Below are 24425 nucleotides of genomic sequence, written 5' to 3'. Positions count from 1 at the left end.
AAGTGGTGTGTACCCGGCACCATCATCGAAGCGACTGCTGAAGATCCTGCTCTTGTGAAGGTCATCGATTATATTTGTAACGGCTGGACAAACTCGATCGAATATGTTCCAGTGGCGAAAGATAGGATCGCTATTCCTAGTTTTTTTTCATGGTAGACAAGGTGCACACTAGTCACAACGGGATTGAATCGACTAGCAAGGGAGCTCCCAGATAGTGGATGTCATTATAGAATGCACCGTGTGCTAAGTTCGCCAGCAACTAAGCAAAGCCTCTATGCAGAGTACTGCAGTTCTCGTGTATCCAGTCCAGATTGTGTCGATGGACGTATTTTCCGTGGAGTACGGGGGCAAACACAGAAACCTTCTTGTTACGGTCGATCATTATGCCGACTACATCAAGGTTGACATACTGCAGGACTTGTCAGCCTGCTGCCTTGTGATGACCTGTCAGATTTACTTCGCACGCCATGGAGGTCCCCAGCTAGTCATATCAGATAACGGAACCAATTTTGTTTGCCAGGAAATGAAGGAAATGACCATTCCAAATCACCAACAAGCCCACGACAATGCTCCGGCCGCCGTGAAGATAGTAAAGCAGCTGATCCAGAAAGCAGATGCTTTTGATATGTTCTTCTATATTGGAGAAATATACCGAACAAAATCGGCAGCAGTCCTGCAAGACTTTTCTCCCGGAGCACCAGATGCGGTGTCCCAGATGTAGCAGAATAATACTGCCCCAATGTGGTAATAAACGTCCCGGAAGATATTCTGGAAAATAAAAAGAGGATGAAGTACATATCTACTACGATTGGAAATCACGAGCTCTACCTGCTGTGGAGACGGGTTCGCCGATCTATGTGCAGCTCCAGCCGGATACAAGTTGGACTCCAAAAACCGTAATTCGGAAGCTAATTGCTCGTACGTTGTGAATGTTGGTGGATACTACTATCGCCGTGACCTGGTAATGAACCAATTTCTCGCCCGCTTTATTCGAACCAAATGTTGTATCTTTCAACCGAAACTTCTTGTTCTTCTTCTACTACTTTCCTTTATTTAACGTCGGTCTCTGTTCCGCAATCTAGTGCCAAGCACCGACGGACATCGATTGTCATCCATTGACGGCAATAAAATGTGCAGGAAGGCAGCTTCCACACCTGCGTAGGATATCGCACCCATGTAAACCCATGACTCAGAAAAATCCCACGGACCTCGGCTGGGATTGAACCCAGACCTTTTCCCCCTTATTCTGCGAGTCACGTGACTCTCTGTCACCGGTGAGGTGACAATTGTCACCTCGTGTGAGGTGACTCTCCATGTAAATCAAATGACTATTGTCACCTCACCGGTGAGAGAGAGTCACATGACTCGCAGAATAGGGGGCATTGGGGTGTGAATCCTTATGATATTGGGCAATTTGTACTCTCATTTCGAGTAATTAGACTTAGAAAAAATGGATATCCCAGGCTGAAGACTCCAAAACAAATGTCGCCCTCTAGTTCAAAACCTGGCGCTTGGATCAATTAAATCGATTAGGAAAGGGGCGTGGCAAACCCTCGCTATGGCGCTGTTGCTGAATAGTATTCTAAGATAATTACGAGAAAAATTCCATGAGGATTGTACGGACAATTTTAAGTGTATTCTGAAGAGCATTCATGGGAATCCTGAAGAGTATTCAACTTAATTCCAAAAGATCTCTGAGAAGAATTTCACTGGAATCGAGTTCTGGACGATATCTTCCCACGAATTTTGAAGAGAATACCCAGGAAAAATATGCTGGGAATTCAACGGGAGCTCTGAGTTCTACATCACTTCCCGCATAACTTTCTTCACATGAAATTTACTAAACACATCGCTCTCCTTTCAGATAAGTTGTAGGATTCAGACTCTGTTTGCATTGAAACAATGTGGCCAAAGCTGTCCACATATAGACACAAAACATAACATACCAACTATACCGAATGCATGACTCTTCTACGGATTCTCTCGGTTCGTGCTTACACCATTCACCTTCGACAAGGCAAACGCCGGGGCTCGCAAAGGAGAAGTTTGAAAAATTATGTTCACCGAGTATCGAATTACCTGCCTTGGCTGACGGCTTTGAAAATTATGCTGCTGCTGCTGCATTAAGGTTTTCGCAATAAATCCGACTTAATTATAAAAGAGCCTCATTAACTCAGATTGGAATAAGTCATCGAATAATAACGAGAGATGATCATTGCATGCTTCGAGCCAGGGCGTCCCGATGACGACAGTTCACCGGATTCCGACCGCAACCTTCCAATGCCACACACATTTGCGGTGCCTACTCCTACGAATGAGGTCTATTGATTCCCCACTCACGCACCGAAGGAGGGTGGACAGGAACGCTGAGAGCGGCACCAGCTATCGATTACATGGCCTGCAACGGAGAGGGAGAGTGTGCTTTCCGATGAGCTCGGTTTGGTTTCCCATATCAGTCTAGTTCGGTTCGGCAAACGGTGCAGTTCGCAGAGTTTTCGGTTCTTCCCTCATTCCTGGTTCTAACAATGTCCGTGGCTTGCATTAGCATGGCCGCAAGTATGGTGAAAGGTAGCGGCAAGAGGAATAAGTCCGGTTCCCTGAACAGCACCACCGAGAGCTTCGAGTGCCAACAGTTTGTTGCTGCACTGCCGCCACCGGTTTCGTGCCTTTCGCCGGTAGGTGGCACTATTGCGACCACTCACCATCAAATGGGCGGTTCCCGGTGCTACCAATCGACGCTGCGAAGCTACAACAAATGGTCGCCGACGGAGCAGGGCGCCACGCTGGTGTGGCGGGATTTGTGCGTCTATGCGACCGGAAAGTATGGTGGATCCGGAGGTCGAGGACCGATCAAACGGATCATCAACAACGTGAGCGGTGCCGTAACTCCGGGGACGTTAATAGCGCTGATGGGGTCGAGTGGAGCGGGCAAAAGTACGCTCATGTCGGCGCTAGCCTACCGAATGCAGCGTAAGAAACCTTATAAATGTCATGTACAGGAAAAGTGATTTGTTCACACGGCCAATCAACCCAAATTTGAGTTCAGTTTACTCGTAAATTGCAAAAAGTGCAGGAACTCACCGATGAGTAAATTTGCCTCATGGAAAACCTTCGAAATCTGCCGGAAAATTTTACTCAATCTAGCATCCAATCTTTACTTTTCTCATATTCACGATTTTTTCCTGAACAAAAAAAACATGAGGCAACTGAACTTTTTGCGATTTATGAGTAAATTTGGGTTGATCTCATTGGTCGTGCATTTGCATTTTAGCTGGAACCGTCGTGCAGGGGGACATTCTGGTGAACGGTCAACCGATTGGGCCGTACATGTACCGATTGAGTGGGTTCGTGCATCAGGATGATCTTTTCGTGGGCTCGTTGACGGTGACGGAGCACATGTACTTCATGGCGAAGCTCAAGTTGGACCGAGGCGTGAGTAAGAGTAAGATCGATCGGTTGATCGAGGAGCTACTGGAGCGAACCGGTTTGACCAAGTGTGCCAATACGCGAATCGGTGAGGTCGGCGAGGGGAAAATGTTGTCCGGTGGCGAGAAGAAACGTTTGGCCTTCGCAACGGAACTGCTGACCAAACCGACGATCTTGTTCTGTGACGAGCCGACTACCGGGCTGGACTCGTTCAGTGCTCAAAACCTTGTCTCAACGCTACAGCTACTGGCCAAGCGAGGAACTGCCATCATCTGCACCATTCATCAACCGTCGAGTCAACTGTTCTCCATGTTCGATCAGGTCATGCTGATGGCCGATGGACGCGTGGCCTACGCCGGCAAGCCCAACGACGGTCTGATATTCTTCGAACAGCACGGATACAGCTGCCCGTCGAACTACAATCCGGCCGAATTCCTGATCGGTGTGCTCGCCACTGCTCCGGGCTACGAGAAGGCCTCGCAGCGTTCTGCTCAGCGGCTGTGCGACCTGTTCGCCGTCAGCGAAACTGCCGGACAGCGAGACGTCCTGATCAACCTGGAAATGCACATAGCTGAAACGGGAGATTTCAAGATAACAGAAGAATCGCACCTTTCCCGCAAACCACACTGGATCCACACGACCTTCTGGTTGACCTACCGAGCTTTCCTCACCGTCGTACGGGATCCAACCGTTCAATACCTCAGACTGCTGCAGAAGATTGTAAGACTGTCCCGAAAAACCAAGCTTTCGCATTTCAGCTAACGAATTTCTTCTTGTAGGCCATCGCCCTCATGGCGGGACTGTGCTTCTCCGGTGCTATCACTCTCGATCAACTCGGTGTTCAAGCGATTCAGGGAATCCTGTTCATCTTCGTGTCGGAAAACACCTTCTCGCCGATGTACTCCGTGCTGTCCGTCTTCCCGGATACGTTCCCCCTGTTCATGCGTGAAACCAAGTCCGGGCTGTACCGCACCTCCCAGTACTACGTAGCCAACGCGTTGGCGATGCTCCCGGGATTGATCTTCGAGCCGCTGGTCTTCGTGATCGTCGCGTACTGGCTGGCGGGACTTCGCCCCACTTTCGAAGCCTTCATGGTCACCGTGATCGCCTCCACGCTGGTCATGAACGTATCGACCGCCTGCGGATGCTTCTTCTCGGCTGCCTTCAATTCGCTTCCGCTGGCCATGGCCTACCTGGTGCCGTTCGATTACATCCTCATGATCACCTCCGGCGTGTTTATTCAGCTGAGTTCGATGCCGAAAGTCATCTCGTGGACGCCGTATATCTCCTGGATGATGTACGCCAACGAAGCGATGTCCATCGCGCAGTGGGAGGGAGTTAGCAATATCAGTGAGTGGTTTCCGGCGTTGATTTAAAAGGGGGAAGGTTTATAATTTTCTTGTTATAGCTTGCTTCGTGGATGACCCGAACCTGCCGTGCATGAGAACCGGAACGGCGGTCCTGACGCACTACAGCTTCAACGAGGAGCACCTCTGGAGGAACATCTGGGCCATGGTGGTCATCTACTTTGGGTTTCACATCCTCGGGTGCGTGTTTCTGTGGCGCAAGACGAAGCATGGCTAGAACGGAGAGAGTTGTGCATGTTGGTATTGATTGTATAGGTCGTAAGTTTCTCATTTTAGTGGTATTTTTTTTTAATTAAATTGAATGAGTAAATCAAAGACAATGTTCGAGTTCATTCGCGCACCCTCCAAAAGCCTCATAACCGTTTTGGTCCGAAATGGTCCGTTTCTTTTAATTTGAGAGGGGGTTAGTGTCTTCGTGTAAGTTGTTTATAATTAAATGGGTCTTCTTTTTAGAAAAAAAAAACTGATTAGGGTGGTCCACATTTTAATTTAAATGAGGGATCTAGCTTTTTTGATTTAAGTCATAGGTGGTTACTTTCTTCAGCAACCCAAAACAAAACTTACCTCTGTTCTGCCTGACGTAGAGACAACAATCGTTCTTGGACGGCTTGCTTCAGCCCGTGTAATCTTTTGCGAAGACAACAGACGACGTTTTCTCCATCCGCTGTGCATCCGGGAGGTAGCCGCATGTAGACTGCTGCTTGAAGGTCTCCATTCAGGTACGCTGCCTTCCCTGCCAGTCGACTCCATATTTCTGCGTGAAGCCTTGCGCGACTAAGTAGCCGCGCCTTGAAGGAACTACGTGGACAGGACAGGGCAATAATGAACAGGCCGGGACTTAACGAACAAAAGAATGTCTTATTAAAGCAAACTTAAATTGCTCACATCGAGCTCTTGAATTGGAATGACAGCGAAAAATAACAGGAGTGACCAGGTCAGGTAATCCAACGACTACTTTGATTTCACCCCCTCTCGCTTGGATAGTCCCAGCATCGTCCGAAGTTCCTCAAATCTGTTAGAGTATCCGAATCGAAGCAACCAGTGATTCCCTGTTCTAGTATATAAGTGATACCTGTAATAAAGAAAATTTAGTCATTTGTCTACCGCTAAACCGTTCAGTCGAACTTCTTTGCCCTTCCGAATAGTCTAATAGGTTATGGGCCCAGGACAACCGTCGCATAGCAACGTTTGAATTTGTTTGAAGATTTTTTTTCACTTCAGTGTGAAAATTCTGGAAGTTCCATGGAAGGCAACAAAGTGTCGGTTGTTAAACTGAACAATTCCAACTATTCGGTTTGGAAGTTCAAGGCGGAGATGCTGCTGACCAGGGAGGACCTGTGGCGGTACATCGAAGACGCGGCTCCAGAACCGGTGACGGAAGGCTGGAAATCCGGTGACCGGAAGGCAAGAGCGACGATTGCGCTGCTTGTCGAAGACCAACAACACATGCTGATTCGCGAAACGAAGAACGCCAAGGAAGCCTGGGAAAGCCTCAAGAAACACCACGAAAAAACATCCCTTTGTTCCAAGGTTGCGCTGCTGAAACGGATTTGCAACATATCATTCAACGACGGGGACGACATGCAGAATCATCTTTTCGAGCTGGAAGAGTTGTTCACGAAGCTGTCGTGCGCTGGACTGAACCTGGGTGAAGCGTTAATGGTCGCCCTCGTTCTTAGGAGCCTGCCTGATTCGTTCGATACGTTGACCACGGCCCTGGAAAGCCGGTCCGATGAGGAGCTGAAACTGGAGCTGGTGAAAGGGAAGCTGTTAGATGAAGTGGCGAAGAGACGAAGTCAAGGTTCTTCAAGTTCAGCGATGAAAGCAGGATTCCAGAAGAAGAAGAAGAAGCCGTTAACGTGCCATTTCTGCAAGAAACCTGGACACAAGCAATCGGAATGCAGGCTGTATGCGAAGGAATCGGTTGACGGTAAGGAAAAATCCCCGAAGGTGAAAAGCGTGCGCAGTGAAAACGAAACCGTTACGTTTGCTTTGGGAGTGCATGAGCAATCGGACCATGCGGAATGGATTGTGGATTCAGGTGCGTCCGCGCACATGTGCTGTGACTCCGATTTTTTCGAGGAAATCCAGAAGAGCCAAGTGAAAACCGTTACTCTGGCTGATGGAAAAGTTGCGAAGGTCGAAGGTGCTGGTAGCGGAAAAATTTCGTGTTAAAAACAACCGATGTGTCTCTAAGCAACGTGTTGTTTGTTCCAAGCTTGGAAATGAACCTGATGTCAGTGCCAAAGCTCACAGAGAAGGGAGCTGCTGTGATGTTCGACGCTGGAGGATGTCGTGTTCTTGTTGGTGGTACCGTGGCAATTGTCGCCGAGAAAACAAGTGGCCTTTATAAGGTGAAAACGACTTGTGAAGTTTCGATGGCTGTGAACGACCACCACGAAGTTGATTGTCAGCACGTCTGGCACCGAAGATTTGGACATCGGGATCCTGAAGCTCTAAGCGTGATGCTGAAGAAGAATCTGGTGACCGCCCAACTAACATTTTCAGCTTTGTAAGCCAACTTTTCCAGCGTTGTGCTGTAAAGTAGCTGAAAAGAAGCTGCAGATACAGCTACAAGCAAAAGCTAGCAAAATAGTTTTGGAGAGCGTTTACTCAACTTTCACACAACCATTATTCAATTTGTCAGTCGCACTGAATAACATCAGCCAATAAACGCTCATGTCACTTCTATACACACACTACCCAACTTTCAACTTGTAGCTGCAAAACAAAGCTAACAAAGTGAATATGTTACTCATTTGATGGCTTCTACACAACCAACCACTCTTGTTGAATAACATAAACATCAAAAGTGCTTTTTCAACAACTAAACAACCTGTACTCAGCTAATAAACTGTGTAAGAGCAACTTCGGAAGCATTTTCACAGTCAACTAGGTTTATTTTTAGACGTGTGCAGTTTTACAGCTTTTACTCTGCTCTTTTATAACTAGTCGAGAAAAGTGATTCATGTGTGCTATTATAAAGCCTCTACTCAGCGATTTTGTTGTAGAAGCGAATGTTGATTTGTTTACATAAGTTCAAAGTGTTGGCGTAGCACAGTTGGTAGTGTCAAGGTTTGCCAATGAGGTCGTCTCGAGTTCAATTCCAGGTTCCGGTGCAGGGTAAATAATTTGGTGATGATTTGTAACTAATTTCGATTAATTTTGATTCACAGCAAAATAAACTCAATAAATTCCTTGATATAAAGAAGCGTAAACAGTATTTAACCCGGCTTCAAGAGAAAGCTGTGTAGTGATTATTGGATAACCGGGAAAAGGTTGAATAAGCGCCTTTCAAGTTCACACACAACTAAACAGCAGGATAACAGCTGTATAGAAGCGTTAATGGATATGCAATAAGAGCTTCTCCCGACCGTTCCAACAGCCATAAGTAGCTGACTAAGTTCGCCAGATTTGCTTGTATAGAGGTTGAGTAAAAGTTTCCTCATATCGTATAACGTTTGAATACAGCTTGAGACTGTATAAATGAAATGAGTAAAGCGTTTACATTGTGAAAATTGTTAGTTGGGCGGCTTGAAGGTGTACGACTGCGGAGTCAAGCAAGGATGCGAATGTTGTCAGCGAGCGAAGCTATGCAGAAAGTCATTCCCTAAATCGGTCGAACGCAAATCTCGTGCAATGCTGGACATTGTGCACACAGACGTTTGTGGCCCGATCGACAATGCATCAGTCAGTGTCTGGTTATCGGTACTTCATGACCGTCATTGATGACTACAGTCGATTCTGTGTGCTGTATCTGCTGCGGAAGAAGGAGGAGGTTCCAGAGAAGCTGAAGGAATATGTGGCATACGTGAAAACCCAGTTCGGACGAAAGCCGAAAGCCATCCGATCCGACCAGGGTGGTGAGTACACCGGAAACGAGCTGATGAAATTCTACAAGCAAGAAGGAATCAAGCCACAGTTTACCGCCAGCTACTCTCCCCAGCAAAATGGAGTCGCCGAGAGGAAGAACCGGTACCTGGTCGAGATGAGTCGCTGCATGTTATTCGATGCAAAGCTTCCGGAGTGCTACTGGGCAGAAGCCGTAAGTACTGCTGTCTATTTACAGAACAGGTTACCATCGAAGTCAATTCCCAAAACACCGTTCGAGCTTTGGACTGGAACAATGCCGGACGTAGCGCATTTGAAAGCATTTGGATGTGCTGCATTCGTTCACGTCCCCAAACAAAAGCGCAAGAAAATGAATCCGACAGCAAAGAAGCTAACGTTTGTTGGATATTCGTTGGACCATAAGGCGTATCGTTTTTTGGATCGATCTACAAGGAAAGTAATCGTCAGCCGAGATGCCAATTTCGTTGAGGAGGAGCACACCGCGTCGGAAGTGTCCGAGCGTTCCTTGGACCGGGCAGTGGAATCGCTACCAGTGGAAGAGGTGATTGAATTCGAATTCAGCAAACCAATCAACACTGATGTCAATCCAGTCGGTGAGATCGAGGAAGAAAATTCGAACGATGAGAGCTCAAGTATCTCGTCGGACGATTCAGAATACGATGACGAATCGGATGATGGAGATGCCACATTGATCGAGGACGACGACGATGAAACATGTCAAGTCAGGAGATCGAGCCGAACCACGAAAGGTATCCGACCAGCTCGATATAGTGAGACAGTCCAAGCAGCATCTAGTGGCGAACGAGAGCCACGAAACTACCGTGAAGCAATCAATGGGATCAATCGTGAGTATTGGATGGCAGCGATGGATGCGGAATTCCGGTCGTTGATGGAGAATGACACTTGGGAGATTGTTGATCTGCCCGAGAACCGCAAGCCCGTTGGATGCAAGTGGGTGTATAAGCAGAAGGAAGACACCACAGGAAACGTTGTCCGGTATAAAGCCAGGCTGGTTGCGCAAGGCTTTTCACAGAAGTATGGGACCGACTTCGATGAAGTTTTTGCACCTGTAGCTCGTCAAGTTACGTTTCGGACGTTATTGACCATCGCAGCAGAACGTAAGCTTCTGGTGAAGCACCTGGACATCAAGACGGCGTACTTGTATGGAGCTTTAAAAGAAGAGGTCTACATGAAGCAGCCGCCAGGATACGAAACCAAGGGTCCGAATGGAACGGGCGTGTGCCGGCTCAATCGCAGTCTATATGGGTTGAAACAAGCGGCAAGAGTATGGAATCGGACGATTGACGATGTCTTTAAGAAAGCTGGATTTTGTCAGTCGGTGGCAGATGCGTGCCTCTACGTCCGGACAACGAAGGGACAGAAATCGTTCATCCTCATCTATGTTGACGATATTCTTGTCGTGTGCCACAGCGAAATAGAGTTCCGTGAAGTAGTTCACGATTTGCAACGATGCTTCAAATTGACAGTCTTGGGCGACATTCAAGTGTTCCTTGGAATTCAGGTAACTAAATCCGCCAACGGTTACCGTTTAAATCAACAGGCATACATATTGAAACTTGCCGGCCAGTTTGGTCTCTCGGAAGCCAAGGGCTCGAAAATTCCAATGGATCCCGGATATCAGCAAAAGGAGGAGAATTCAGCGGAGCTACCAAAAGGCGACCTTTATCAAAGTCTGGTAGGAGGTTTGCTATATATCGCGGTAAACTCACGGCCGGATATTTCCATCAGCGCTTCAATTCTGGGACGGTCCGTTAGTAAACCGAGGACCAAGGATTGGATTGAAGCCAAAAGGGTGCTGCGGTACCTTGTCCACACACGAAATTTCGCGGTGCAGCTTGGATCATCGAACGCTGCATTGATGGTCTATTGCGATGCTGACTGGGCCGGGGACACCCGAGATAGAAAATCAACGTCTGGATTTCTAATCTTCCTCGGTAATGGCGTTGTGAGTTGGGCATCAAGAAAGCAGTCATGTGTGGCGCTTTCGTCCACTGAGTCTGAATTCATCGCCCTGGCTGAGGCTTGTCAGGAAGCGCAATGGTTGCTGAAATTGCTGAAGGACCTAGGGAAGCAAGTCAATCATCCCATCTGCATACGTGAGGACAATCAAAGCTGCATTCGGCAGGTAGAGAACGAGAAAGTGGATCAGCGATCGAAACACGTGGATACGAAGTACTGTTTCGTCAAGGATCTGAAGAACAAGAACATCATTAGTTTGCTGTACTGCCCCACAGAAGACATGTTGGCAGACATGATGACGAAGCCGTTAACCAGTGTGAAGTTGGATAAACTGCGAGAAGCGACAGGAATTCTAGCATTCGATGTCGAGGAGGAGTGTTAGAGTATCCGAATCGAAGCAACCAGTGATTCCCTGTTCTAGTATATAAGTGATACCTGTAATAAAGAAAATTTAGTCATTTGTCTACCGCTAAACCGTTCAGTCGAACTTCTTTGCCCTTCCGAATAGTCCAATAAAATCGTCCGACGTCCAACGATTTAGTGAAGAAGTGAGCCAACAGCTGCGACCGAGATGGAAAAATTAGTGATTCGAAGCGTAGATGTCAACCTGAATAAACGTATAGTTAGAAGCACTCAAACTTTCTTTATTCTTTGAGAAGAACACTTCAGTTCTTCATCCAAATCAACAGTGCTTTGCGTATCCGGATCGACTTCATCTTCGGTTTTGCTTTCGATAACAGCTACTGCTTCTTGTTCGGCCGACGAATTGTCCCCCTCTGGGGGATACAGCATGGGAATCACTAAGGGAACCTTTGAGCCTTCATCTTCATCTTTCCATAAGCAGTAGCCATTTGGAGCATAGCCAATCATGACCGCCTCCCGACTCTTGTTGTCCAACTGCTTCTTAAGCTGGCTTGGAACACAGGAAAACGCTTTACATCCAAAGATACGCAGCTTGGAGGGATCAGCTTTCGCACCTGTCCAGTGCTCAGCAGGTGTACGATTATCCGACAGAGCAGCAGTAGGACACCGGTTCAACAAGTACGTTCCAGTAAGTGCTGCCTCCGGCCACATGAACTTTGGTCTATAGCATGGTTCTCACCTTTCCTACTAGGGTTCGGTTGAACCGTTCAGCCACAGACAAACAGGCATAACACTCGCAAGTTGTTCATCGAACAAGCAGTTAACGGTCAATTTAAAGTATTGTAGTTGGTAGTACCGCCACCTGTGGTGCGCATAGTCATTTCCCTTGAGTTTGACGTTTACACACTACCGCCATCTGTTCAGCGTACTACCCACCACAGTGTACTCAACAGATGGCGGTAATGTGTCAGCGACGATGTTTTACAGTAAGAAATATTCAATGTGTTATGTCTGTTTGTCTGTGGTTCAGCCACGCCGTTTTGTTGAGGCGAGTATGCAACGGTTGGCTGAATTTGAATTCCCTTTCGTTTGTGGTACGCTTTCTGTTTCTCCGGAGCAATACTCACGTCCCTGGACAGTTAGCTTGCGAATTCGTTTTTCAAACTGGGTGGTTACCATGGCTTCATGCTCTTGCAAATGTACGAAGACTTCGGAGTCATCTATAAAGGAGACGAAATATTTCGATCCATCCCAAGCCGGCGGATCGATTGGTGCGCACACATCCGAATGTATCCGCTCTAGCAATCGACTTGACCTCAGGAACAAATACATATGCTGACGTTCCGAACACTTGCAGGTTCGAAACATCCGGTTCGACCCCATACCAAATCTCGAACGGAGTTTGATTAATCGCTTTCGTTGGCAACATGTTCTGCATAAAGAGGCTGACTTTATTAACCCAATTCAGTCTCTTTAGTTCTGCAGATGATTCGCTGTGTTGATTGCTTCTCCCCAGTAGTGGTTGTGCATACCTGTTTCCAAAAGCGTGCACCTGGCCATATCCACTAGTGACAGTTCTTCCGTTCCGCGACACCGTTCTGCTGGGGGCGAATATGCTGCCGTAAACTGCTGCTGGATACCTCCACGCTTGAGGAACGCCATTATCTTTGAGCCACGTTATTCGCCTCCTTGGTCGGATCGCAGCACTTTCGGCGGTTTGCCGAATTGTGTCTTCATTTTCTGCACGTAGTCCTGGATAGCGGAGAATGTTTCCGCTTTTCTTGCAATAGATACAGCGTTGTGTACTGGCTGTGGTCGTCAATGAGCGTCAGAAAATCGACGACCACCCGGTGTTACCGTCCTCATTGATACACACAGGTCACACAATGAATTTCGCCTGCCCGTCCACCTTCAATACCGATGAATCCACCGGAACCGTTCCTCCTCGCTTCTGCACTTCGTTGATAATTTTATCATTCACAAGGGCCAGCGTCAGTTCGTCCTCCGACCGATTTTCGAATAAGCTTTCAGATTCCACCAGATGGTTCTCGATGTTGTCGCCTTCCTGGAACTTCAGATCGCAAAGATCGCTTCAGTAGATGTACTTCCAAAGTCCTTCGAGTACCAGTAGAAATTCCACCTCCAGCTTCCAGGTTTTATAATTTTCATTCGTTAGCTTCGCTATTCCGGATCTTTCCATGTCGAACTTCTGCGGGCCCAAAATCTCTTGTATGTGATATGGCCGTAGACCGGATCTACTACTAGTTGAGAATTACGTCTTAATGGGATGGTAGGCAAACTTGGAATGATTCTTTATTAAAAACTATTCTGATATATTTATTTCCAGGCAACTGTGATTACTCGTCGCTTGCTAGGTTTTCACCTCCAATAATAACCAACTAGGTAGCATTCGTCTTACGGTGTTTCCATTGTTGTTGAAACCCAAACAAACGTTTAGTGAACTGTACGAATCGATACCCATCTTCCAGATCAAACCCTAAAAACAACAATACCCTCCCAGCCAGGATGGTGATATCTAAGAACAAACTACTCATCACATTCAAGGGGAAGAAACCATCTACTACTACCTACACACTAATCCACATACCAAACGAACGTCCAATCTACTTATCATCAAACTGACTCATCGGATCCTCATCGCGCCTTCGCTTCATCTGGTACGCTTCCATTTCCTCCTCGGTCGGCACCTTGGCCTCGAACATGCTGTTGTACGGCCGTTTCCTTTCGTCCATCTTGAGCAGCTCGTTCGCCCGCCTCTGGTGCATCTCTTCGGCCATCAGCGCCAGCTGCAGTTTGTCCTTCACTTTGTTCTTTTCCTCTCGCTTCTGGCGTTTCTTCTCCTCCCGCTTCAACCGCCGCTTCTCCTTCTTGCGCTTCTTCTTGGACTTTTTCGACTTTTTACGTTCTTTCTCGTCGGATTCCGAGTCCGACGACGAAGACTCACTACTACTGCTACTGCTGCTGCTGCTGCTACTGATGCTGTTACTACTGCCATCCCCCCTCTCGTTGTGGTCGTCGACTTGTTTGATTTCCTGCTGCCTCTTGGTTTCCTGTTCCTTCTGACATTCGAACGCACCAACCCGGGAGGGACCGGAAATCGGCTCTGCGTCCAACGGAGGCCTCGCCAATCCGGATGACTTACCGTTATCTCCAACGCAGTACGAGTTCTTGATCGTAGATTCGCAACACTTGTAGCCCCAAACTCCGTCCTTCCAGTGCGAGCCCCAAACGCTCGTATGATTGTTCAAGAAGACGTCCTCTTCGTACTGAGATCGAATGATCGGTTTGTCCTCTCCCTTCACGACCTTTCCGAACCGATTGTACTCCACGTAGTTTTCCGTCTGGGCCAGTAGCAACGCCTTCGGTGGTACTTGTAAATGCTCTTCCCCGCCGTATCTCTCCAGCACGGTATTTTTAACTTCGTCCTTGAACTGATCTTTCTTCTTGTCGTACTCCTTCTGCAGCAGTTCCAACTTGGTCGGTTCAGCCAGGACGTGCACATCAACTCCCTTGCCGTGAGCCTCCCAAGCGAACAACTGTGCCTGGGCGTGCTTCTGAATGTCACCCGAGTAGCGAACAAAGTTCTCCCCGGCAAAGTCCGTTTCTTCCGGCTTCAGATTCGGATTCGGATTATCACGCATGGAACGAGTCTTCGGATCGTAGTATGCCGAGTTCGGGTCCAAATTACGCAAATACTTCGCTGTGTCCTCACGAATTCGGAGGTTCCTAACGGTAATCCGCTGCTTGGAATCCACCTGTAAGAAGTTAAAACCCGATTAGAATCCCATTCCAAGACCACCACCACCAACCTACCTTCGTTCCGGGCATGTCAACCTCATCCACGTACTTGTCCTCATCGTCTTCCCCTTCCTCATCCGCCATATCCGGATTCTCCTTCAGCTTCTGTGCCCTCAGTTCTCTCTTGGCCAGCTCAATCTTTTGATACTCCTCCACGATCTCACGATGATTGGCCGGGTCATATCCGGCCCAGCGATCCCGTTTTCCGTCATAATCTGACACGATTTTTGGCTGAACGAACTCATCGTGCGCAATCTTTGCCCCATTGAACTTGGCGCCCACCTTCCGTGGCCGCTCCATGCAATCGAGCTTCTTGTGAGTCAACGCTCCGCAGTTCTCGCAAGCTCCCTTCCGGAATTTCGTAACCACCTTACTGGTGTCCACCCCGCGCTTATACCACTCATCGATCCCGGAGAACTCCTGCTTGCGCTCGTCCTGCGGCCGTTGATGTTTCAACGTTGGCCCGGCAGTATTGTAGTACCACGGTGCCGAGCTAATGTACTGCGGAATGTGCGGATTGATGTCCTTACCTTCTTCGTCCACTGCGGCCGGGGCTGTTCCCGCTTTACGGGCCTCCTCCAGCTCCTTGGCCTTGCGCCAATCCTCGCGGGATTTCTTCTTCGGTTCCTCGTCATCTTCCGGCGCTGTGGATTTGTCCTGCAGCAGCATCGAGATGGGAACACGCGACGAACCGCCGGCCATCGTTACGGTTGGCGGATTTTCACGGGTTTTCACTAAATTTGCAATTAATTTTCGGGAATTCTTCACGAGACGATGCGAAACGTAAATAAAAACTTTAGCGAAGAAATTTGACGTTTGGCATCGCTGTGGGTGGCTGTTCGAGCGGCAACAGTAGAGGCTTTCGCGGACTAACTGCTCGAATTGGGCTGACTGCAGTCGAGAACCGGGTTTTGCTTATTTGTCATAAGAGCACCGCCACGGGAGTCCCCATACGGTTCCCTATCTCTATTTCTGAACCCCATCCCATATAGCAACTTATGCCCGCACCGGTAGTAGCTAAACGGGGTTGGGAAATGAGAACGCAACAAAAAATAAATCACGAATTTTCATATTTGGCCCCCCACTCAAACTCTGCTCTGGGTCGCTATTTTGTTTGCTTGTGACACTTTTTCGATTTATATTTTGTGGTTCAGTTTACGTTTCGCTTTATGGTTCAGTGCCTTCCATTGCGTTTTGCGAGGATGAATACCAATACAAGAGGTGAAAGCTGGACATCCGAAGAAGATACGGCGCATTGTCTTGCGTGGTTGGATGTGTCCCACAGGACCCCATCATAGGAACAAACCTGGAAATCTACGATTCTTTCCAACACGCAACAACCTCTCCACATCGTCAGGTTTCGGATAGCGTAGGTATTTGGGGCCGTAAATACGAACAGAGGTTTCACAAAACTTTACAAGAGATTGCAGCGCTGTTGTTTCTGTCATCCTGATGTATTCATGCATGCCATACGCTAGCGTAAAAAATTGAACTGAAACGTGCTGAAGTCATAGCTGAAATATCAGTAAAATCTGAATTAAATAAACTTACTGTTATTTCAGAAATATTTCAATGAAATTTACTAAAAAATGAGTTACAGCTCGAGTTATTTAAACACAGTGAATTAATTCTTTGCAAAGGCTTTCTGAATTTCTGAAAAAGTAAGCATGTTTTTTACTGGCTAAAACGGTAATTTTTTACATTTCATCGATTTTTTTTCCATTTCCCGAGTTTTCAGTTAAAGAAAAAAACTACTGACTTGATAACTGAAAACTCAGCTGTTTAAATACCTTTGAATCTAAATTCTGTGTGTATAACTTGTATTCAGCTAAATAATTAACCACTTCATTCGAGCACTTAAAATGACGTTTACTACCACTCGAACTTTTAAATAAAACATTATTTTGAGATTTTTTCTTCTAGAACCTCGAGAAAAGTAGCCAACATTTGTGCGTTTCATAAAAAAATAGAAATTAGTTGGTCCAGTTTTGTGAAATCGCTGGTAGAAAGTCACGCCAAAACTGCTTGACAAAGTGGTCAATTCATTCCACAACACGGTAACCGCAAAATACTCAATAATGACTACATAGTAAGCATTTTCGAGGGAAACTGGGACTACCCATTAAATGAGTAAAATTTTTCCCATTTATGAGTAATTACAACTACAAAAATAAGTAGTAAGTATTATTTTTGAATATCAAATACTCATAAATGGGTAATCTTTTTACTCATTTAATGGGTAGTCCCAGTCTCCCTCGAAAATGCTTACTATGTAGTCATTATTGGGTATTTTGCGGCTACCGTGAAGAGGAGGATGATTTAGTTGAGTGCGTTGAGTGATGTTAATTAAGCTTCTATATCAAATGGACTAATACCTTTTTGAATATCCATAAAAAACTGCTCGAATTTTGATAGCCTTGTTTTGGTTCCAGCGCGAGCGCATGGAGCGCATGCGCAAATGATGCGAACATCATAAAAAAGGTCCGTAAATGCATCCGCGCGGTCTATGGTGGAAAACAAAACATTTTTTTCTTAATTTTCATTTTCAAGGTGAAATAAGTCACAAATTTCATACATTATTAGGTGATTGATACATAAAAGAACTAGTATCACAGAAAGTGCAAATGGTGAGTGAAGTTGAATCCAGCGATACCGACCAATGGCCTGCGAGTCAGGCGTCGGAACCCGGAACCGAATCACAAGCATTCCCCACCGATGGCACTTCAGCAAAACCAGATCGACCGGAACACAGCACAGTGGATGATGAAGCAAAAGGCTCCACACCGAAACAGCCATTTATTTGTACAGAATGTGGACTAACATTCCGCAAGCAGGACGATTTCGATCGGCATCGGTTTGCCCACACCGGAGTGGTTAGTTGCTTATTGACCCTTATGCCTCAATTGCACCATTTTTAACTAACACTTCTTATTCCAGCGAGAATACCGCTGCCCGGAACCGGACTGCGCCAAAGAATACACCAACCGAGCTCATCTGAATCGTCACATCCGGTCCAATCACACGTCCAAACCACCGGAAGCGACTCCCAACGTCATCCGCTGCAAACATACCTCCTGTGTGAAAACATTCTCCACGGACCAGAGCATGCGCCGGCACTACGACCTGAAGCACGTGCTGGGAAAATCTTGGACCTGCCAGGAATGTGGCGAACGGTTCTGGCGCAAGCTTCAACTGAAGCATCATTCCTTCCGACATACGGGCCAATATCCGCACCAATGCGACCACTGTGACAAGGGATTCATGAATCTGAAATCTCTTCGCAACCATCGGACAACGCACGCCATACACAAGTGCGACTCCTGTACGGCGGAGTTCACCCGCTGGACCGATCTGGTTGCTCACCGAAAGCTGCAGCACGCAACCATATATCAGTGCGATATCTGCCAGAGTAAGTTCCGGTCCAAGAAAAACCTGAAAGCTCACATTCAAGTGCACCAAAAGTACAAGGAAGGCGACGAGCAGGAAGTTTTCCAGTGTCCCTACGAGGGATGTCCCAAGTTCTACGACTACGAGCGCAATCTAATTGCTCACGTCCGAGCCAAGCACGAAGGTGCTCGGAAGTTTGTCTGCCCCGTTGCGGACTGTGGCCGAGCTCTGTCCACCCAGCAGAAACTGGACCAGCACTATCGGATGCATGAATCCGCGGCCAGGAGCGTTCCCCGTATGAAGGTTCCCACCAAGCCAACGGCCCGTCGGAAAGATGCCGGGGTGCCGAAACGATCGACAGCCTCCAGGTTGGCCAATGTCCGGCTGGCTCCGGACGTGGAGCGGATTCTGATTGAGCAGAGCCCGGACCGGAGACCGCTGCTCGAGTTGGAGGCCTCGTTCTCGCTGGATTCGGCATCGGAATCGGAGGTGGAGTCCAGTGGTAGGGTGGGAGCGGTCCTCGAGGGGCAACTGGCCCAGATCAAGGATCAAATTCGCAAGCTGCAGGAACATACTAGTCAGGGGTAGATGAGCAAGGGGTTGGGGGGGGGGGGATCCATTAAGTATTATTTTTGTGATTGAATTTGATATTAACGTTGAATTGTTGAATTAACTGTATGCACTATCGTGAGAAATAAACGATAACCAAAGAAGCACCTGTAACGAGATTTTGTTCTAATATGCAGTGCCTACTTGAAGAAATATTTGTTCATACTAAGATTCTCGTGAAAAAGACATTTGAAAAACATTGAATTTATTAAAAGCACTTTAAAATCTCAAACTACTGGGTAAGAAGGTGAAAAAATGCGAGTTTTTGAAACTGGTCTAGAAAGCGCCTAGATGTATGCAATGCATAACGTTAGCAAATGTGTTTACCTGCTTTATCGACCCCCTGAGCATGTGCTCAGCTATAAATAATTTATGCTCCCTCACCTTTCCAAACAGCCGCTCGAGAACGCCCAGAGACAAAAATGGAAATGAAAGCTCTCTGATTAATCCACCTATCAGACAGGTGCCTTTCCCGGTAACGTCCCAAGTAAGATTATTAGAAATAAATATTATTGGTGATAATAAGTAGCACCTCGTATACGTATAGAGAAAGGCAAGAACTAACGAAATGATGATGGTTTAAACAATCCTCCATGGTTAGGTATGAGAGAGAATGTTTAAAATGCTTATATATTTTAGACCAAGCATTTTTTTTTTAAATTAGGGTTTTACCAACTATCAATTCGAAACTAACGATTTTACATTGGCTCAGTACTTGACTAGCCCGAAGACTAGCCTATTGATCCCAAGTAAATCTATAAGCGTACCCCATTATAGTCGAAATTCTAGTACTACAGTATGTTTGTTTTGATTCGCTATGAAAGTTTGACAGATAAAATGAGGGGTTAGTGGATTTTCCTATGTTTCGAGGAGTGGTTCGATTAGCTTGGGACCGAAGAGAGTACCAGAGCTGAGCCAAAAAGCTGAGCACATTTCTTCAGGACCTACTAGTCTTTGAGTTACCTCTATGGTTTTACCAACAATCAATACGAAACTAACGATTTTAAATTGGCTCACCACTTTAGTAGCCTATTGGTCCCAAGCAAACGATTAACGTACCCTATTCTAGTTGAAATTCTATTACTACACTATGTTTGTTTTGATTCGCTATGAAAGTTTGACAGATAACATCAGGGGTGTGTGGATTCATGCAGAACATGCAGGGGTGAGTGAAATAGCTTGGGACTGCTTGGGACCGTTGTTCTGGTACTGAGTGAGCCAAAAATAATAATGATTTTCTTCGGGACCCAGTGGTCTTAGAGTTACCTCTATGGTTTTACTCCTTCAAATTGAGTGTAGAATTTTATTTATCCAGTTCTTTACGCTAGTACCTACACTATAAAAACTAATTCATCCTCATTTGACATCTATATTGAGCCTGGTATTGAGGTAAATGCATATTCTTAGAGAATCTGTCAATGTTTCTTAGGACCTAATGCAATGTTTAGCTTCTTGACTTATGAGTGACTGTTGTCACGGTTGTTACCTCACTGGTGGTAGATAACGAGCCTGAATTTATAAAGAGACGACATGTCAAAATTGGAACAATCGATTATTTGTCAAGGTCATAGGAAAAGTCATTCCAATCGAGCAGAAGACCTGTCAAATGGATAAGATGTCGCCTCTTTCTTTATAAATTCAGGCTCTTTAGTGGTAGAGAATCACACGACTCGCAGAATAGGCCTGATTGCCAATTGAGCATGCCAATAATATTGTGTATTAAAGTGGCCATTTTCTGGCTATCTGGCTAATCAAGTTTGACTGTAACAGTTGCCAAATCGTGTAAACGGTCCTGGAAAATCGTAATTTGGTTTAACAGGGAACTCGGGTCGACCCTGGCCCTATATCTAGACAGGGAAATATTACCAGATAATGGGACCATAGCCAATCGATTCAGCAGACTTTTTCCATCTAGAAAATACAAACCGTTACCCAGCCGACATACTCAATTTAGTCGCGGTGTGGCTAACTTTTGCTCACTGTGCAACATTGTTTCCAAGTGATAATAAAGCCTTTCGGCACATATTCTCGGTACAAGAAAGGTAAAGCGATCATCAATCCCGGTCGGGTCCGAGAACAGCCAGTAAACAAAATCCCAGTCTCGTTTGCATCTCAGTATGTCATTGCTTGCGCCTCGAAAAATTACCGTCGTCATCGCGGTGCCACAAATTTGAATCTCAAAAGAGTGTACAGATTTGAATTCCCACTTCCTGTCCGTTTCCCAATGTGTTTGTTGGATGAGTTCAAGTTCAGTAGAGTCCACGGCATCATCGTCTTCGTTCGTGGCTTCTGCAACTGCTTCTCGCTCAACTAGGACTGCGGCGGCATCCTTCTTCCTATCGCTGGCCACCGAAGCCCTGTTCTGTGTGGGAAGCGGAGTCTTCGGCGTGATGAGCATCCTCCAGCGGGGTGGAATCGGCAACCTGGTGAAGTACGTTGGCCTGACGACGGTCACCGCCGGGACATTGCTGTTGCTGCTGGAAAACCGGGAACGGCGAAAACGAACCTATAGCGAGCGGTCGGTGGTCATTGTCACCGGGTGTGACTCTGGATTGGGGTGAGTGGGACGTAATTTGTGAACGTGTTGTTGAACTCTTGAGCACCTTTGAGCGGCGACTTGCATCGTCAGCCTCTTTAGCTCAGATGGCAGAGCGCTGGTCTTGTAAACCAGCGGTCGTGAGTTCGATTCTCACAGGAGGCACATGTAACTTTTTTTTACAATGGTTCTTTCGTACGTAGGTTCAACATTGCCCAAATGTGCCACCGTATGGGATTTGTCGTTTTTGCCGGATGTTTACGAGCCGACTCGGAAGGGGCCAGGCTCCTGCAGGAGATTGATGGCAAAGCTGGTAGGTTGATTATACTTGAGGAGCTGGACATAACGCTCGAGGAAAGAATCATGTGCGCCCGGAAGAAGGTGAAAGACTTTCTGAAGACGAAACCAGATTGTGGTAAGATTTTTTAAATCTAACAAAATCTCTTAAAAAGGGACGTTAATTTCTCGTAGAACTATTTGCCCTGATCAACAATGCCGGAGTTATGTGCTTCGGTGAGTTCGAGTGGCAACTGGAGCGACACTTGGAACAGCAGATCAACGTAAATCTGCTGGGAACGATGAAGATGACGAAGGCCTTCCTGCCGCTGTTGAGGCAACATCGTGGTCGGGTGATCAACGTGACGAGTCACTGTTCCCTGCAAGCCCTTCCGGGACTCTCGGTCTACTCCGCATCCAAAGCGGCTCTTCGTTATTGGACCGAAGGCTTGCGGCTGGAGATGTCTAGCTACGGGGTACCGGTGGTGAACTTTATTCCCGGATCGTTGGTCATGCAGAGTAACATCTGTGCCAACCAGCAGCACTATGCCGAGCAGATGCGATCGGGATTCAGCGAGGAACAGGCCGAATTCTACGGCAGCTACTTCGATGAGTACAATGCCTATTTGAGAGTCATTTCCGGAGCGAAACCGGTTCAGAGTCTAGCAGGGAATCATCCGGTTTTGAGATGCTTCGAAGATGCTTTACTGGATGCCAAACCGAAACCCCTGTACAAGTGTGAACCTTGGCGTTACAGGATGTACCATTTCCTATTTCGGATCATGCCCACAACTGTCAGCGATTGGCTGGTGAGGAGATTCGTATCCATGCCAGAATACAGGACACCGGAAGCACGGCAAGGCCGTGGAATTATCGCCAGTTTGTGATCCAAATTTAATGTATTCCCCCTCCGTTATCTAAATAATCATTGCAATACAGATATCCTAGTGGAACGAACTTTCTCAAATTTCCTTATTTTTGTGAAAATCAAAATGGTTGGCTTTTTAAAGAGTGTCCTCCTTGATTTTATTTTATGCCTTTTTTCTGTTATTTATTTCACAGAAATAAATAAGTTGTACCTTCCCAACGTATGGTCATCGACACATCCTGTGTGATGTGGTTGAATCTGCAAGTAGAAAACGGACCCCACGTTATTAATCTGAACGATTCCCAGATGCACTAATTTAGACGTTGAACAAACGCATCAGTTTAGAAACTATATTGACAGTCATGATTTTATCAGTCGAAAGATGGTGATGTAGTTTGTTCATCATGTAAACCAGCTCCTTCATTAGTGGATGTTTTTCCAGGATTTAACGAAACTTACCCCTTATTCAAAGAGACCGAAGCCCATGTCATCGTCCTCGGATTCCGTATCTTCCTTTTCTTCTGTAATTCAACAAAAAAAAAGGTATAAACATAAGCTTTTCACGTTTCCCCCTCGAAACGAACAAGAAAGAGGTTATGCGTTCAACAACTTACCTTTCTTTTCCTCAGCCGGAGCGGCAGCGGCACCACCGGTGGCGGCGGCAGCAGCAGCAGGGGCAGCACCACCAGCTGGCATGGACGAGAGCTTCTCGCGGCCGGAGGCAATCAGTTCCTCAACCGATTTGCCCTTCAGCTCGTTGACCACCTTGGTGACGCGGGTCGAGTCGGCTTCCACACCGACCGAGCTCAGGATCTTCTCGATATCGGCATTCGAGGGGCTGGCGTTTCCGCCGAGGACAGCCAGGAGGTATGCAGCCACGTAACGCATTCTGAAATTCCACCGGAGAAAAGGTATTGGCGTTTAGTCACACTCGAGTCATGAAATGGTCAGCGAACGCGTGTTGACATTTTATTTTTTTTCGTGGCTTATGGCGTGGACCGAAAATTTCCGATTTTCACTCAATTTAATCGTATAAATCGAAAAACTACGCTGGCAATCCAATCAAGCGCGAATTGATCCATCGAAATCGAGTAGTTAAAACAGGAAAAAAGCTTACTTTTAAGTCCTTTCGACACGAAACGAGAGCGGCACAAAAAATTTAATACAACTCACTTGTTTGGACGTTCAAACTAGAAAGAGAACAGAAGACTGTCGAACGGCGCGGAGACGGAAGTTGAGATGTCAAAAGAAAAAGGTGACAGCCGGAGGGTGACTTGAACTGGCATCTGGTGGATCCTCTGGGAAGAATGCTAGAAAGGCCTTTTCAAGTTTCACATGTAGGTGGACGTCATGCGCAAGTATTGCAGATTTTAGCCGAAACGCAAATCAAGCTGAACATTGCATTAGGTCCTAAGTAATATTGATCGATTCTCTTCGTCGAATTTCTATTTCGTTAGAGCAACCGTAACGGTACGCTGCTAAACTCATTTTAGCAGCCCTCATCATAGCGCAGCTACCGTATCGGGGGTTGCCATACGAGTAACTAAAATAGCAGTCGGCTTCTCGGTGAGAAGCGCGTTACCAAATTTAGCAGCGCGATAGCAGCTCAAGAGAAAGGTTGCTATTCGTAGAAATGTCAAAATGCTCACTACCGGTACGGACTACGGCGAGTAAATTGATAACCGCGATAGCAGCGACCGGTGTGGAGAAGAGTGACTAAACTAAAATGAGAGCGCTGTGCGCTGTTAAAATAGTCGCGCAAATGACAACGACCGTTACGGTTGCTCTTAATAACTTGAGCACAAAAGCGTTTCTTGTTGTGTTTGTCATATTAGATGCTAGACAAAAGATTCTTTTATCGATCTATGTGCTGAAGATACCTGGGAATGTCTTTACATGGCCCTGGGAATACAAAGAGAAAGTCGACCAAGAGAATCTGTCA

The 24425-nt window shown here is 46.6% G+C and overlaps 5 protein-coding genes and 1 non-coding gene across 9 annotated transcripts in view; 4 read left to right on the top strand and 2 right to left on the bottom strand.

Moving 5' to 3' along the window:
• The window catches only part of RpLP2 (ribosomal protein LP2), a 150221-nt gene extending 126474 nt beyond the window's left edge, over positions 1-23747 (bottom strand). For 2 of the 4 annotated variants that reach the window (XM_065220344.1, XM_065220347.1), the window contains exons 1-2: positions 23601-23728; positions 23098-23372 (exon numbers count right to left, since the gene is read on the bottom strand). In XM_065220344.1, coding sequence (XP_065076416.1) covers positions 23098-23371 — 274 coding nt within the window. In that variant the 5' untranslated portion in view covers position 23372; positions 23601-23728. Of the gene's footprint in view, positions 1-22611; positions 22742-22942; positions 23005-23097; positions 23373-23600 lie in introns of those variants that run through there. The other 2 variants (XM_065220346.1, XM_065220345.1) reach the window with 2 other exon arrangements.
• st (scarlet) lies at positions 2517-5020 on the top strand. Its single transcript, XM_065220260.1, has 4 exons — positions 2517-2970; positions 3272-4146; positions 4206-4776; positions 4835-5020. The coding sequence occupies exons 1-4, from the start codon at positions 2526-2528 to the stop codon at positions 5008-5010; spliced, it is 2067 nt and encodes a 688-aa protein (XP_065076332.1). The 5' UTR covers positions 2517-2525; the 3' UTR covers positions 5011-5020.
• Positions 13580-15615, bottom strand: Slu7 (Pre-mRNA-splicing factor Slu7). Its single transcript, XM_065220259.1, has 2 exons — positions 14823-15615; positions 13580-14764 (listed from the first exon to the last, which is right to left on the bottom strand). Exons 1-2 carry the CDS (start codon positions 15507-15509, stop codon positions 13613-13615), a joined length of 1839 nt encoding a protein of 612 aa, XP_065076331.1. The 5' UTR covers positions 15510-15615; the 3' UTR covers positions 13580-13612.
• On the top strand, positions 17313-18782 carry LOC135699932 (transcription factor IIIA-like). Its single transcript, XM_065220258.1, has 2 exons — positions 17313-17680; positions 17745-18782. The coding sequence occupies exons 1-2, from the start codon at positions 17432-17434 to the stop codon at positions 18780-18782; spliced, it is 1287 nt and encodes a 428-aa protein (XP_065076330.1). The 5' UTR covers positions 17313-17431.
• sro (SDR family oxidoreductase shroud) lies at positions 20978-22702 on the top strand. The gene is made up of 3 exons (XM_065220330.1): positions 20978-21360; positions 21543-21754; positions 21811-22702. The coding sequence occupies exons 1-3, from the start codon at positions 21041-21043 to the stop codon at positions 22500-22502; spliced, it is 1224 nt and encodes a 407-aa protein (XP_065076402.1). The 5' UTR covers positions 20978-21040; the 3' UTR covers positions 22503-22702.
• Positions 21432-21504, top strand: TRNAT-UGU (transfer RNA threonine (anticodon UGU)). The gene has a single exon. It is a non-coding gene; the product is annotated as a tRNA-Thr (tRNA).
• Positions 23748-24425: the final 678 nt, after the last annotated feature.

The sequence above is a fragment of the Ochlerotatus camptorhynchus genome, unplaced genomic scaffold (assembly GCF_037179485.1).
Source record: "Ochlerotatus camptorhynchus isolate MF236.1 unplaced genomic scaffold, CSIRO-AGI_Acam_v1.1 ptg000124l, whole genome shotgun sequence".
NCBI classification, from domain to species: Eukaryota; Metazoa; Arthropoda; class Insecta; order Diptera; family Culicidae; genus Ochlerotatus; species Ochlerotatus camptorhynchus.
The sequence above is the reverse complement of the archived record's forward strand: the minus strand, read 5'-3'. Positions and strand labels throughout refer to the sequence as shown.

What these genes read in the sequence shown, in the direction of transcription:
- st (XM_065220260.1), top strand. Translation starts at nt 2,526, where the DNA reads ATGTCCGTGGCTTGCATTAGCATGGCCGCAAGTATGGTGAAAGGTAGC. An exon ending in GCTAGCCTACCGAATGCAGC is followed by an intron (nt 2,971 to 3,271) that starts GTAAGAAACCTT and finishes TTTGCATTTTAG; the next exon opens with CTGGAACCGTCGTGCAGGGG. An exon ending in GGAGGGAGTTAGCAATATCA is followed by an intron (nt 4,777 to 4,834) that starts GTGAGTGGTTTC and finishes TTCTTGTTATAG; the next exon opens with CTTGCTTCGTGGATGACCCG.
- Slu7 (XM_065220259.1), bottom strand. Translation starts at nt 15,509, where the DNA reads ATGGCCGGCGGTTCGTCGCGTGTTCCCATCTCGATGCTGCTGCAGGAC. An exon ending in TTGACATGCCCGGAACGAAG is followed by an intron (nt 14,765 to 14,822) that starts GTAGGTTGGTGG and finishes AACTTCTTACAG; the next exon opens with GTGGATTCCAAGCAGCGGAT.
- LOC135699932 (XM_065220258.1), top strand. Translation starts at nt 17,432, where the DNA reads ATGGTGAGTGAAGTTGAATCCAGCGATACCGACCAATGGCCTGCGAGT. An exon ending in GGTTTGCCCACACCGGAGTG is followed by an intron (nt 17,681 to 17,744) that starts GTTAGTTGCTTA and finishes TTCTTATTCCAG; the next exon opens with CGAGAATACCGCTGCCCGGA.
- sro (XM_065220330.1), top strand. Translation starts at nt 21,041, where the DNA reads ATGAGTTCAAGTTCAGTAGAGTCCACGGCATCATCGTCTTCGTTCGTG. An exon ending in GGGTGTGACTCTGGATTGGG is followed by an intron (nt 21,361 to 21,542) that starts GTGAGTGGGACG and finishes TTTCGTACGTAG; the next exon opens with GTTCAACATTGCCCAAATGT. An exon ending in GAAGACGAAACCAGATTGTG is followed by an intron (nt 21,755 to 21,810) that starts GTAAGATTTTTT and finishes AATTTCTCGTAG; the next exon opens with AACTATTTGCCCTGATCAAC.